The 15024-nt window shown below is 40.9% G+C and overlaps 1 protein-coding gene across 1 annotated transcript in view; it reads right to left on the bottom strand.

The window, feature by feature from the left end:
- The window catches only part of THAP1 (THAP domain containing 1), a 62543-nt gene extending 49181 nt beyond the window's left edge, over positions 1-13362 (bottom strand). Inside the window, exon 1 of the mRNA XM_033916708.1 lies at positions 12978-13362. Coding sequence (XP_033772599.1) covers positions 12978-13048 — 71 coding nt within the window. The 5' untranslated portion in view covers positions 13049-13362. The remainder of the gene's footprint in view (positions 1-12977) is intronic.
- Positions 13363-15024: the final 1662 nt, after the last annotated feature.

Genomic DNA, 15024 nt, shown 5'->3' with positions numbered 1-15024 from the left:
CCTCTGCCCGAGTCCCTGCAAACAAGTTTGGCTGAAGGCAGGAAGGAGCAGCCCAGCTGGACGACCCTGAAGCAAACAAGTAAGGGAGAGAGGGGACAAAGGGAGAAAGAAGGTGGGGAAGGAGCACATTGAGACATGGGAGGGGCATGAATTTGGGACAAAGGCTGGAAGGCAGGGGGGAGCATGAACTTGGGACATAGGAGGGAGGGAATAGAAAGGGAGAATTTTTGAGCATGAGTGTGAGTGAGGGAAAGAGATGTGCATATGGGGAAAGGAAGAAAAAAGAAAATTGTTGGGCATAGAGAGGATTGAGGTAGAGATGCATGGGGAAGAGAAGGATGAAAGGAAAAAATGTTGGATATGGTGGTGCAGAGGGACAGATTGAAGGGAATGCAAGGTGGAGGAATGTTGGACAAAATTATGTAGAGATGTGACATGAAGCTGGAGAGAGTGGGAAAATGGGCATGTATGGAGCAGGTGGGCAGTGCTGAAAAATGATGCACATGATCCGGGGGATATGAGAAGGAGAAATGTTGGACGTGGCAGTAGAGGGGGTACCCTGGAAAGATGTACCCTGGATCTCTCTTTCTTTCCCCAATCCCTTTGCAGTAAGGGAGGGAATGAGAGAAAGACAGATTGATAGTGAGAGAGAGAGAGAGAGAGAGGAAGACATGTTGCCAATAGGGGTGGAGGAAAGAGAAAGAAAAGTTGGACTCATGGAGAGATAGAGACAGATGATGGTTGGGGAAGGGAATGAGGTCTGGAGGAGAGGAAGCGTGCAAGAGGAAGAAAGAAAGACATATTGGATGCACAGTCAGAAGGAAATGCAACCAAAGACTCATGAAATCACCAGACAACAAAGGTAGGACAAATGATTTTATTTTCATTTAGTGATTGAAATGTGTCACTTTTGAGAATTTGTATTGGCTGTTTATATTTTGCACTATATTTGTCTATTTTTCTATAGTTGTTACTGAGGTGACATTGCATATTTTCAAGTAATCTGCCTTGACCTCTTTGAAAAAAAAACAAATATAAATGATAATTAACATTTTCTCTGCATACAGTGTGCTTTGTGGGTTTTTTTTAATTCTGTGGTTACTATTATATATTAATAAGATTATATTATAGGATTAGGTGACACATTGACGAAATGGGTTGGGAGCTGGCTTGGAGGTAGGCTCCAAAGGGTGGTGGTGAACGGCACCCCCTCCGAAATGACGGAGGTGATTAGTGGAGTACCACAGGGCTCAGTCTTGGGCCCAATCCTATTCAACATCTTTATAAGAGACTTGGCAGAAGGGCTTCGAGGTAAAATAACATTATTCGCCGATGACGCCAAACTGAGTAATGTAGTGGGCAAATGCACAACAGACAAAGATTCAGTGCCCGACAACATGATGCACGACCTACTCCTACTGGAGCGATGGTCTAGGACATGGCAACTCAACTTCAATGCCAAAAAATGCAAAGTTATGCACCTGGGCAGCCAGAATCCATGCAAGTCTTATACCCTTAATGGCGAGATCCTAGCAAAAACGGTAGCAGAACGAGACTTGGGGGTAATCGTCAGTGAGGACATGAAGTCTGCCAATCAAGTGGAGCAGGCTTCGTCCAAGGCAAGACAAATCATGGGCTGCATACGAAGGGGTTTCGTCAGTCGTAAGGCGGAAGTCATTATGCCATTGTATAGATCCATGGTGAGGCCCCACCTAGAATACTGTGTGTAATTCTGGAGGCCGCATTATCGCAAGGATGTGCTGAGACTGGAGTCGGTGCAAAGAATGGCCACCCGGATGGTCTCGGGACTCAAGGATCTACCATACGAAAAACGGCTTGACAAATTACAGCTATACTCGCTCGAAGAGCGCAGAGAGAGGGGGGACATGATCGAGACGTTCAAGTATCTTACGGGCCGCATCGAGGCGGAGGAAGATATCTTCTTTTTCAAGGGTCCCACGACAACAAGAGGGCATCCGTTGAAAATCAGGGGCGGGAAACTACGAGGTGACACCAGGAAATTCTTTTTCACTGAAAGAGTGGTTGATCGCTGGAATAGTCTTCCATTACAGGTGATTGAGGCCAGCAGCGTGCCTGATTTTAAGGCCAAATGGGATCGGCACATGGGATCTATTCACAGGGCAAAGGTAGGGGAGGGACATTAAGGTGGGCAGACTAGATGGGCCGTGGGCCCTTATCTGCCATCTATTTCTATGTTTCTATGTTTCTATATTGTGTATATGAAAAATAAATGGAAGAAATTACATTACAATTACTATTATTACCGTGTTCCCCCTAAAATAAGACCTAGCATCATTTTCGGGGTAGGGCTTAATATAAGCCCTACCCCAAATATAAGCCCTAGTCCCGGGATTCGCCAGCAACTCTTCAACCTGCCCCCCCCCCCCGCCACCACCGTGCAGCCGAACCCCTGCTGACCCTCAATCCTTCCCTTCCGCCGACCGCGAGCGAGCCCTACCTTAATCCAGCAGCACTCTAAACAGGCCGCTTGGCCTTGTCCATAGGGGGGTTTCATTCTGCCGTGTTACTGATATCCCCTGACAGACAAGGTCAAACAGCCTGTTTAGAGTGCTGCCGGCCCAACGCTGCTGGATGAAGGTAGGGCTCGCTTGTGGTCAGCAGGAAGGGAAGGATGGAGGGTCAGTAGGGGTTCGGCTGTGCGGTGGAGACAGGGGGTGCTCAAGGATTCTGCTGCACAAGGAATGGGAGGAAAGATGCTGCACATGTGTGGGAGAGAAAAGAAAGAGGAAGAATTAGGGTGAAGGAGAGGAAGGGAGAGATGATTACATTACATTAGTGATTTCTATTCCGCCATTACCTTGCAGTTCAAGGCGGATTACATCCAAACTAAAACAAGAATTACGGTACATTTCAACTTTGAAGTAAGAGATTAAACGATGAGATAAAATTTTAAGGGAGAATTATGGGTTTTAGATAATGTTTGGTAACAAGAAAAATTAGAGAATACTAAGGGTTTATAGAGCAGTGTTCTTCCCAGGGCCTTACAGCCGGGCGCTGCACCCGGCTGATTTAGATGACCGCCCAGCTAATCCTGCTGCTGCCGCCGATGCTCCTTCCCGGGCTGACTCGCCGCCGAAAATTTTGTTTGAAGCCTGCCTTTTTTTTTTTTTTTTGCCAGCATGCTTTTACTTGCTTTGGGCCTTCCTTGTTGCCGGATCCTGCCTACTTTCTGTTTCCGTGAAGGCAGGACCCGGCAGCGAGAAAGGCCCGAAGCAAGTATGAGCAGCAAGTTGTAAGCTTCCCTCCAGGGCTCTATCGTGTGCGTGCCGGCTTCCCTTCTCTTCCACCCCCCCTCCCCCCCCGGGACGCTACTTCTGGTTTCGGAGGGGAGAGAAGGGAAGCCAGCACGCACATGATAGAGCCCCGGAGGGAAGCTTACAACTTGCTGCTTTTACTTGCTTCAGACCTTCCTCGCTGCCGGGTCCTGCCTTCGCGGAAACAGAAAGTAGGCAGGATCCGGCAACGAGGAAGGCCCAAAGCAAGTAAAAGCAGCAAGTGTAGTGGTATACCATTTGAGAAAAACAAACGCACGGACATCGGACCCGATTCTGCTTGCTCTTTTAAAGCTCCGATCTAAGCAATCTTGATGTCTATTGTGGAAGATAAAGTGGTCAGCCAGGAAGAATAAAATCAAGAAAGTTCAAGTTTAGTCAAGCTGTGATTTGAACTTTATAGGCATTTGTTTTTCATCCTTTAACTGGCAGGCAGAAGGATGCTCCATTTATTAATCTTGCAAAGTCTGATACTGGAAAAGCTAGAAGTACATCAGGATTTAAGGAGCTTGGGGTGTGCAAATCCACTTAATGCAGAAATTACAGTAAAACGAAATCACTTTTCTATTTCACTGCAGATCTATGAGCTGCACTTACCTATAGTCAAATGATGGATAGGAATATGTTTATTTCATTTAAGTTAAGGGAAAACAATATTTTTTCTGAGTATCCTTTAAATAATGGTTCACAAATTAATTCAGCCTGTTTTAAGGCTGGGTTTTGTTTTTCACATTATTGCTTCTGTTTATATAATCCTTAAAAAAAATAAGGGGCAATTCTCCAAGTGGGTTCTTCCTCGTAGGCACCCTAAGACTGTACAGGGAACGCCTATTCAATAGCAGTGAATGGGCTCCCAGGTTCCATTACAGAATGATAGCATATAGCCTTAGATTCAGGCGCCTTACAGTTAAAGCAGCCATAGAGCTGACGTAACTAAGCATGTCCACTTGTGGGAGAAATGATTTTATTTTCAGTTTAGTGATCAAAATGTGTCTGTTTTGAGAATTTATATCTGCTGTCTATATTTTGCACTATGGACCCCTTTTACTAAATCACAATAGCGGTTTTTAGCACAGGGAGCCTATGAGCATCGAGAGCAGCGCAGGGCATTCAGCGCATCTCCCTGCGCTAAAAACCGCTATTGCGATTTAGTAAAAAGGGAGGGGGTATATTTGTCTATTTTTGTATAGTTGTTCCTGATGTGACATTGCATAAAATCATCTGCCTTGACCTCTTTGAAAACCTGCGGAATATATATGATAATTAACATTTTCTCTGCATACAGTGTGCTTTGTGGGTTTTTTTTTAAAATTTTATTGTTGGTAGATCATTTTGACTTGGTCATTTTAAAAGTAGCTCGCAAGCCCAAAAAGTGTGGGCACCCTTGCTGTAGAGCCATTTCTTGCATGACTGGATCAGCTATATTTATCTTTTTTTTTTTAGTTGTTTAAATTCATGCAGAAATAAATGGCTAGATTGAACGTAATGACTTCATTAACGCCTTTCCCTTTTTTTAACCTCTATACCATTTGAAAGAGGGCAAAAACTTCTTAAATTTAGTAAAAATATTCTGGCACAAGTGTCAAACCTTAAAAAAGGAAGTCATATTGAGCATTGGTAAATAATAATAATAATTAACTAATAAAAATAATACACATTTAGGGCTCCTTTTACTAAGTTACAATAGTGGTTTTAGCGTGCGCTTAGTGCGCAGAGAATTGCCACATGCGTTAGATGCTAACGCCAGCATTGAGCTGGCATTAGTTTTCCCACATACCACAGGGGTTTGCGCGTGCTAAAAATGCTAGTGCGCCTTAGTAAAAGAGGGGGGTTAATTTTCCCCACCACCAAATTTCCCCATCCCGCCCGGCTACTTTTTCATGCCACCCGGCTGGAAAAAATTTCTGGGGAGAACACTGTAGAATGTTGGGTTAGGATTATTGTGCTGGATAGGTTTAACATGTTCAGTGTTCTCCCAAGAAATTTTTTCCAGCCGGGTGGGACGGGGCGGGGAAATTTAGTAATGGGGAAAATTAAATGTATACTATTTTTATTAGTTAATTATTATTATTTTCCAATGCTCGATATGACTTCCTTTTTTAAGATTTGACACTTGTGCCAGAATATTTTTACTAAATTTAAGAAGTATCCAATTCTAGAAGTGAATAATTAGATATTCACCCTCTTTCAAATAGTATAGAGCAGGGGTGCCCAATAGGTCGATCGTGATCGACCAGTAGCTTGCCAAGGCAAAGTGAGTCGATCATCCAGGACTCCCTTTGCCTTGGCACTCTATCGGGCCGATCAATCTTCCTCTCCCCGACGTCAATTCTACCGTCGGAGAGGAAGTTTGGGCCAGCCAATCGCTGCCTGGCTGGGCGGAACTTCCTCTCCGACGGCAGAATTGACGTCGGGGAGAGGAAGATTGATTGGCCCGAAACAGAGAGAGCATGGGGCAGCGTCGGCGTCGGCTTTGGGGCCTGTTATCCATTGGTGGCGTTTGGGTCCTGTTCCCCGATGGCAGCGGCAGTGGCTTGGGGAAGGGCAGGGAGAAAGAAAGAAAGGGGCGCAGGCAGGGAGACAGAAGGAAAGAAGAGAAACAGGAAAAAAAGAAAGGGGGCATGAAGAGAGAAAGAAAGGGCAGGGAGAGAGGAAGAAAAAGTTGGGGGAGGGAATGAGGTTTGGAGGAGAGGAAGCATACAGGCTGAAAGAAAGATTGGCTGCACAGTTAGAAGAAGAAAGTGCAACCAGAGACTCATGAAATCACCAAACAAGGTAGGAAAAATGATTTTATTTTAAATTTAGTGATCAAAATTTGTCTGAATTTATATCTGCTGTCTATATTTTACAATATGGTCCCCTTTTACTAAACCGCAATAGTGGTTTTTAGCGCAGGGAGCCAAGCACTAAAAAATGCTATTGTGGTTTAGTAAAAAGGGAGGGGGAGGGTATTTGTCTATTTTTGTATGGTTGTTACTGAGGTGACAGTGCATAGTCATCTGCTTTGACCTCTTTGAAAAAACCCTGGAATAGGAATGATAATTAACAATTCTATGCGTACAGTGTGCGTTGTGTTTTTTAAAAATTTTATTGTTGGTAGATCATTTTGACTTGGTCATTTTAAAAGTATCTCGCGAGTCAAAAAAGTGTGGGCACCCCTGGTATAGAGGTTTAAAAAAGGGAAATGCATTAATGAAGTCATTAGGTTCAATCTAACCATTTATTTCTGCATGAATTTAAACAACAACAACAAAAAAAGATAAATATAGCTCATCCAGTCATACAAGAAATGGCTGTACAACACCTCTAATAATGTTTTGATCACTAGTTTCCTTCCTGAGGTCTCACTGAGGATATGAAATAGATGATATCCCCACTTCCAGACCTCTTCCACATAATTTATGGAGAGGTGTTACTGAGCCTTGAAGGGCACCTGTGTGATTGATCTTTAGCTGCTTCTTTTTTATTTTGCTATAGTGCAAAGTAAGAGCTAGGGCAAAACAGTATAGGTAAAGATGCAGGTAATAATTAGCAATGTATTAAAAATATTTTATTTTTATCTGCCTATAATGTCATTTGAACGCTGCTTGATGATAATACAACTTTAATTTAATTCTTTATAATGTGTGTGTCTGTGTGTTGGGGGGGACAACACCTACGTCAACAATAAAGTTAGAATAGGGTCATTAAATCCAGTGGTGTACCTAGTATATGACAGCCAGTGCTAATCATTTTTTTTAACAACCCCCTCCTCTATATAAAAAAATATATTTTTAGTAATAATCCATGAGTCACACAATAAGGGTGCATCTAGGAAAAGGCAGCATCTTAAACACTGCAGTGAGCACTAGAACACCAACACACGCATTGTAAAATTAAACAAACCAGATCCTACACAGTCAATTGATCCTGTAGTCAATGCTAACAGAAAGCCATGTCCTTTTCATACATACAGAACACAGATACACCCTCGCCCAATATGGAATAATCACAAACTAAAAATAGAAATATGTAGACAAAAGTTAAACTGAACCAAGAAACCAGACTCTGCATACAATGCAACACCACAGAAACAGTGACACATGTCCCCTAATACTGTGCAAAATATAAAGACAGTAGATGTAAATTTGAAAATATCTTCTACATAACAGTCACCACTTTACAAATTAACAAATAGAAATAAAATAATGAGAAATATGAAAATACCATTTTATTGGACTAATCCATTTTTCAATTAGCTTTCAGAGGCCAAATCTTTCTTCAAGACAGTACAGTATACAGCTGTTATGGTATCCTGTCCTGACCTGAGGAAAGGGGTTTATTCCCCCCCCAAATTGCCTTATTTCCATTTCCTATTGATAAATTTTAATCAATACAGTTACAATACTACTTGATTCTACGTAAAGCAACAAAAATATTTTTTTTCTACCTTTTGTCATTTCTGCTTTAGTCATCTTCTCTTCACTCTCTTCTTTCTATTCAGCATTTGTCCTCGCTCCCTTCCATGCAACATCTGTCCTCTCTCTTTGCCCCTTCCACCCAGCCTCTACCGTCTCTCTACCCCTTTCATCTACTGTCCACCATATCTCTGCCCCTTGCATCCACTATCCACCCTTTCTGCCTTTTCCATCCAGTGTCTGCCCTCTCTGTTCCATATGGTATCTTCCCTTTTTATATGTCCCTTCAATAAACTCTATATCCTGTGCCCTTTCTCTCCTTTGTACATGATTTATTTCAGCTTCAACCCCTCTCCATTTTTTGTCTCCATGTTGTGCAGGGCTGGACTAAGGCAAGTTGTAAGCTTCCTTCCATCGCTGACTTATCTTCCATAAGTCAGCAACGGAGGGAAGCTTACAACTCGCTGCTCTTGCTTGCTTTGGGCCTTCCTCGTTGCCGGGTCCTGCTTTCACGGAAACAGAAAGTAGGCAGGACCCGACAGCGAGGAAAGCCCGAAGCAAGCAAGAGCAAGTTGTAAGCTGACCTGTCTCCTATAGCGACAGCAGGATTGCAATCGAGATTACAGCCGGTGCTCATCTAAATTAGGTGGGCGGAGCACCCGGCTGAAAGGCCCTGGGGAGAACACTGCACAGGAATATCAAAAGAATTTTCCACATTTAGTGGATTAAAAGAAACCAATGGTTTAGAAAAAGAATACCGGATTTTTAAAACTTTATCCTTAAAAAAGAGGCTAGTTCTTCAGATTATTTGGATAGTTTGTTTGATCAGGTAATGTAGTTTATAGATTTCCATAGAGAAAAAAAGAGCCTTACTTTGATCTTTAGCTGTATTAATTTTGTTCCCATAGTATATCTTTCTGGCTTTGGTAATCTCAAGAGTATATTTCTTTATCTTCTTCCCCCAATTTATCTTATCTACCTCAGAATTGCTTTTCTTCCACTTTCTGCACTTCTGCTTAAGTTAACAATGGTATTGGGAGTACCAAGGTGCTTAATGTTTATAAGAGATCTCCTTCATTTTTAAAGGTGCAAGAGATTCATATATTAATTCAGATTTCTCTAGCCAAATATCTAAGGATTTGTCTACATTAAATTCTAAAGGAGAATCAGGTAAATTTTGTTCTATTTTTTGCCAAAAAATATCAGAATTAATCTTACTATGAATCTTGTTTTCTTCAGAGATTCCTTAGGAATCTTGGACATAAAAATAGGGGTTCTGAAATCTCCCAGAAAGTGGTCTTTCCATGGATATTTAGACCATTCTATTTCTGAGATAGCTGATCTCAACGGATCAGTATTTGTATAGCAAATGACATCTAGTGCATGGCCAAGAGTATGAGTAGTAGCAGGTAGGAAATTTAAGTGAATTTAAAAAGGTTTTAAACTCAGTTGCGTTCTTATTATTCTCAGTTTCAAGATATAGATTAAGATCTCCAACTAATAGTAGTCTAGGAAATTTTAATGAGGCAGCTAAAATAGTCTCTAAAAGAAGATCTACAGATTTGTTCCAAGGACCAGGAGGGCGATAGAATAATATTAATGCCAAAGGGTGAGTTTTCAATTCATCAGTAATGGATAATATCATATATTCTAAATTAGGGTTGTTTCCTTTCTCCTTTAAGCTAATATCTAAGAATGAGCAGAAAATAATTGCCAGGCCACCTCCTCGTTTTTCAGGCCTTGATGTAAACAATCCTTTAAAACCAGGAGGAAGTACTGTTACTATTGGGTAATAATGTCCCCTTCAGGTAACCAGGTTTCAGTGATAAACAAACAGCCTAAATCACTGCTTTCAATGCATATTCATTGGGGAAATCCTGAAAACCCGATTGGATTCCAGCCCTCGAGGACCGGAGTTGCCCACCCCTGCCACAGACACTACTAGACTCTGCATTAGCAAAATTTCAAATGACACCAGCTCATTTATTGCCAGTGTCTTAGAGTCTGATACTAATCCTGAACATGTCCCTACCTTTCAAGCATCCAGCTTTCAACCTGGACAATATTTAGCTTACATATATGGATTGGTCATGTATGTGAAATTTCAATAGAAGAATATGACATCCTGGTAAATTTTTTGCATCCACAAGGTCCTGCATGTTCATTTGACTTGCCTCCCCGCAGAGACATATGCTGGATCCCTGAACAGCATATTATTGCAGGCCTTAATGCACCTATGACCACATCATCAGGCAAACAGTACACTTATCCACAAGCTATTTTGGCAAACATTGACCAGACTTCCAAAACCGTGTGCAAGAAACTGAGTTAAAAGTTGAATTTATGCGATTTCCTGATCTTTGTCACTATGTATGCGCACTTTAAATAAGTGTGGTTTTTGCACTTTTCTTTTTTGTCTTTAATAAAGCTTAGAAATTTATAGGGTATTATCTGACTATTGGGAATGTCTTTCAGACAAAGGATCAATCACTGATAAATATGTGGTCTCAGTATATAATACACTTGTCATGATCTTCACAACCAGTGGCAGTGGGTATATAAAAATGAATGGATACAGGGAAGAGGATCATAAAACAGTAACAATCTGAACTTAACTGTGAAACTTCATGTACCTTGTTCATTTGCATATGTGATTTGTGTTAAACGTGCCTCTTTTCAATATTAAACATTCGTGCACATATACAACTAATGCTTATCTTTGAAGCTTTAATTCTCACTAAAGAAAGGGCAGGTCCAAGATGAAACAGGATAGCTTCTGTAGCAAAAAACATGCTCTTTCAAATGATATTAAAAAACAAAACAAAAAAAACTACACATTAGAGATATTTGAATCTGAAAAACAGTGAAAATTTGCATAAATGTTATCATAAAGCCATATTTTTTGAATGGTCGTATATTCAGCTTCACTTGACTGTAAAAGCTCATATTGCAAATCTTGGAAGTACCTCATGGTACATGTCTGCTGGTAAAGTTGTACCCTCAGCTGACTTACCTACCAGCAGCAGTATGGAGCCAAACTTTGCCAAAAATTTTTGTTCGTGGATCTTTTTGCCTACTTTGCTGGCCTGTAGAAATGAAAGCCCCAATGAAACTTGCCCCAAGGTTGTACTAAACTGCAAAATTTCAGACTCCTAGGTAGTTTCCTTCTGCCGCAGTGCTTAAGCAAAGTGGGCGTTTTAGGTCACACGAGGCATGGGAGTGGATTGATTGCTTTTATTCAACCACCCCTAGCTCCTGATCAAATTGAGATAGATCCCAAAAATTTTGCAGAGTTTCATTTGAGACCCTACACAACGCCCCTGTAAAATTTGGTTGGATTTCAAGGGGGGGTTTGAGCGTGGGCTCCTGGTCCACTTGACATGGAATGACCCATAAGTCAAACGGTGGAGTCAACTTCCCAGATTTTTTTGAAATACCATCAAGCTTTTATAATGCGACAAGGTTCCTTGTGGATTCTTCACAAAAATATATCTGATCCACCTCTATGGTTGCAACTGGAAAAAACTATATATGGTATCAATAATATGGTCATTGCAAGATCTATTTAATAACAGCTGGCTATCTTTTGAAGAGGTTTGTTATAAGTTCTGCTTACTAGCCAATCAATATCACAACTGGCTCCAACTGAAACACTGTGTTACTGCTTCAATCTCAGACTCTGTAGAGTTGAATTCCACACCTGATCTCCTTCAACAAATAAATACGATAGCTCCACTTAAAGGTGCAGCTTCCAAATGGTACGTATTATTGAGACTAACCTCTTCTGTATCCATTTCACAACTGATGAGTGAATGGCACTTGGACATAGATATTATTGCTGATGATGAGCTTTGGCAAAAAGTGTGGACCAAGATATTTAAATCTACTCGATTTGCGTCAGTCCTCCAATCAACATACTTCCTATTGCATAGATCTCATTGGACTCCAGAAAAACTCACCAAATTATTAAATAAAGGCTCCAATCTGTGCTGGTCATGTGAAAAATTTGTAGGCACACTGCCTCACATGTTACTTCATTGCCCACATCTTAAGATATATTGGGACAAAGTTTGGAATACTATATCCACCATCATAAACATTCACGAACCTCCTCCCTCTTTGGTCATTCTAGCCCTCTAAATTTTTCTCCTCATTTTGCCTCTTCCCTCCACTGGAGTTCCTTTCTACTCTAATTCTTGTTAACCGTGTCGAGCTTTACGAATGTAGTGATGATGCGGTATACAAACTTAAGGTTTAGATTAGATTAGAATATGAGCTAACACAATCTATGTCCGAACCTAATGCTCGCCTGCTTAACATCTTATTGTTCTTGGCTATAAAGAATATTTTGCATTGCTGGAAAAATCTATCCAAAGTTGAATTTATTGTATGGTGGAATACTGTCTGCTTATCTACTAAATACGAAAGCGTAATTGCCGAAAAACACCATTCTATTAATTCATTATACAGAATATGGGGTCCTGTCCAATCTTATTGTGATTTGGATCGTTGACATACAGTGCTTCAGTGTAAACCTTCATATTATTGTAATTTATATTGCTTAGTGATGCTCATTGAAAAATGCCCATTTTTTTACTGAAATTACATGTACTGGTTTCCCTATATACATTTCACAGGAGACACTAATTATACTGTCTTACAATCAACCCTTCCCTACAGAATATCATCAATGATTGGTACAATTAGATTGTTTCTTGAGTTATTTAACTTCTGTATATTTGTATATTTATTGTGATTATTGTACATTTTTAATGATTAAGGATTATAGTTAATTTTGTATATCTATTTTGAAAATCAATAAAATACATATTAAAAAAATAAACTTGCTAGAAACCTCACTAAAAACAGTTTTGATAATCCGCTGCTAAAACGCGTGCAGGCTAAACCGTTGGAAAACAGTTCAGCGACGGCGTTAAAGTTTTGAGACTCTGAACCCAGTTCCCCACTTAAAAGGTTAGGTTTCTCCCCCACTAAACACTGGTGTAACGTGTCTGCTGTTTTCTCGTTGGTTGGTTGTTTTTTAACCACCCCTCATCTCCCAAATGCTAGCTTAGCAACCTGTTTTTCCCCATCCTATAGGACAATATTTAAGAAGTTAAAAAAAAAACCCAACATGCAAAAATTATCCCTAACGTTGATTTGGATACACTTAGATTATCAGAAGAAGGTACAAAATACGTAACTTAAAGTTACAAATACCCCCCCCCCCCCCTCCCATCTCATATTCTATCTGTAAAGAACTTACTTGTGGAAGGAGACGGGTTTACCCTTATCATATCGATTTTTACAACCATAGACCGAGCAGGACTGCACCATAATCCTATACCATAAGCGACGGAAGGGGATGAGCCACCCGGGCCCTAGCTTGACCAACTTTTCTGTCGCTCTCAACTGGCTGTCCCAAAAATTTTTAAAGAGTTTTTATTTGGACTTCGGCCCCGAGTGCGAACGACGAATAGTACCAAATCAGCGCGAAGATACAGCAACGTTACCTAGTGAGCGTTTTCTCACCAACTCTCTATTACAGATTTTCTCGCTATAGCTAAAAGGAACCACAGGTTTCAGATCTCTCCCTGCTTTTACATACGACTACCGGACGAGGTGGGGGGGGGGGGGGAAGAAACCCCACGCAAATCTCTTTTGCGCATGCGCGTCCACACAACCCGGAAATATCACGGTCTGCAAAAAAAAAAAAAAAAACCAACAACAACCGCCACTACTTCCGGAGTCATTGCTATTGTGCAAGCGTATTAAGGTAGTAGCTATGTTGGAGCATAATTAGGTTTTCTGTTGGGAAGAAAGGTGGTCCGTGTTATTCGGGGGGGGGGGGGGGGAGACGAAGTGGGCGTTGTTATTAAGGAAGTAGAAGACTGACTGAAGAGGGGAGAGCTACTGTTCTTTAACCCTTGGCCTTTGCCTGCGTCTCCATAGGTTAGCGGTGCAGTTTATTATGGCTGTGCTGAAGGTTTGCCAAAGTGATTCTTTGTTACTGTAGCGTTCAGGTTCAATTTATTTTTGTTATACCACAATATAATAAAAATGATCAAAGCGGTTTAGAAAATTTTTTTTAAAAAATAGGGTCGGATTTTTAGCTCATAAAACAAATATGGAAAACTAGGAAACATAAAACGAGAGAGACAAACAAAAGGAAAGCCTAAAGGAAGTGTGCATACAATCTTCATAAGGTAGAAGGAAGGGGAGAGGGAACAAGAGGCGTTAGAGCACAGACATCATAGGATTCCAGTTTTCAGAAGTGAAGAAAGAAATGCATACTGGAGGATAGCGGATGTCATGTTTTTTTACACCACTCTGCCTGTTTTCTCTTTAGCAGAGCTTGGGGACCTTAAGTCTGTAATTGACAGATGATTCTATCATTCTCGCAAACTCCACTTTTTATTTAAATAAGAACATAAGAATAGCCTTACTGGGTCAGACCAATGGTCCATCAAGCCCAGTAGCCCATTCTCACGGTGGCCAATCCAGGTCACTAGTACCTGGCCAAAACCCAAGGTGTAGCAATATTCCATGCTACTGATCCAGTCCAGACAGACCAGCAAATGGAGGTAGAGAATGCTGAGTTTCAGGGACATCATCATCAGTATTATTATTAGTATAAAGCAGTGATTCTCAGTCTCAGTATTTCAGTTGGAGCACACCAGACTGATGATGTTCGCATACATAGTAGTATTCTTCCCAGAAATTTTTTCCAGCTTTGTGGCATGAAAAAGTAGCTGGGGGGTTGGGGAAATTTGGTGGTGGGGAAAATTAAATGTACACTATTTTTATTATTTTATTATTATTAATTATTTTCCAATGCTTAATATGACTTCCTTTTTTAAGGTTTGACACTTAGACAGTGTTCCAGTAGCATTTAAGCCACCCTTGAAAAAAAATAATGCAGATCCTCATTCCAATAACTACTGGCCAGTATCAAACCTTCCATTTCTTTCAAAACTACAGTACTTGAGAGAGTGGTATTCAAACAACTTCAAACTCATGTTCAATTAGTTAATGCTTTGCATCCCTGGCAATCTGCTTTTTGTTTAAGACATAGCACAGAGACAGTAGTTCCTGCCTTAGGGCTCCTTATACAAAGTTGCGATAGCAATTCTGGTACAGCAAATGCACTGAAGCCCATGGGAATTGAATGGACTCTGGTGCATTTGCCATGGAAGAATCGCTACTGTGGTTTTGTAAAAGGGGTCCTTACTGAGTGAACTCCATAGTCACCTAGACCAGTGTTTCTCAACTTCTTCAAGCCAAGTACCACCAAAGTCTAACAAATACCAATT

This window comes from Geotrypetes seraphini, chromosome 1 (genome assembly GCF_902459505.1).
Source record: "Geotrypetes seraphini chromosome 1, aGeoSer1.1, whole genome shotgun sequence".
Lineage (NCBI taxonomy): Eukaryota > Metazoa > Chordata > Amphibia > Gymnophiona > Dermophiidae > Geotrypetes > Geotrypetes seraphini.
This window is presented reverse-complemented; position numbering and strand designations above follow the sequence as displayed.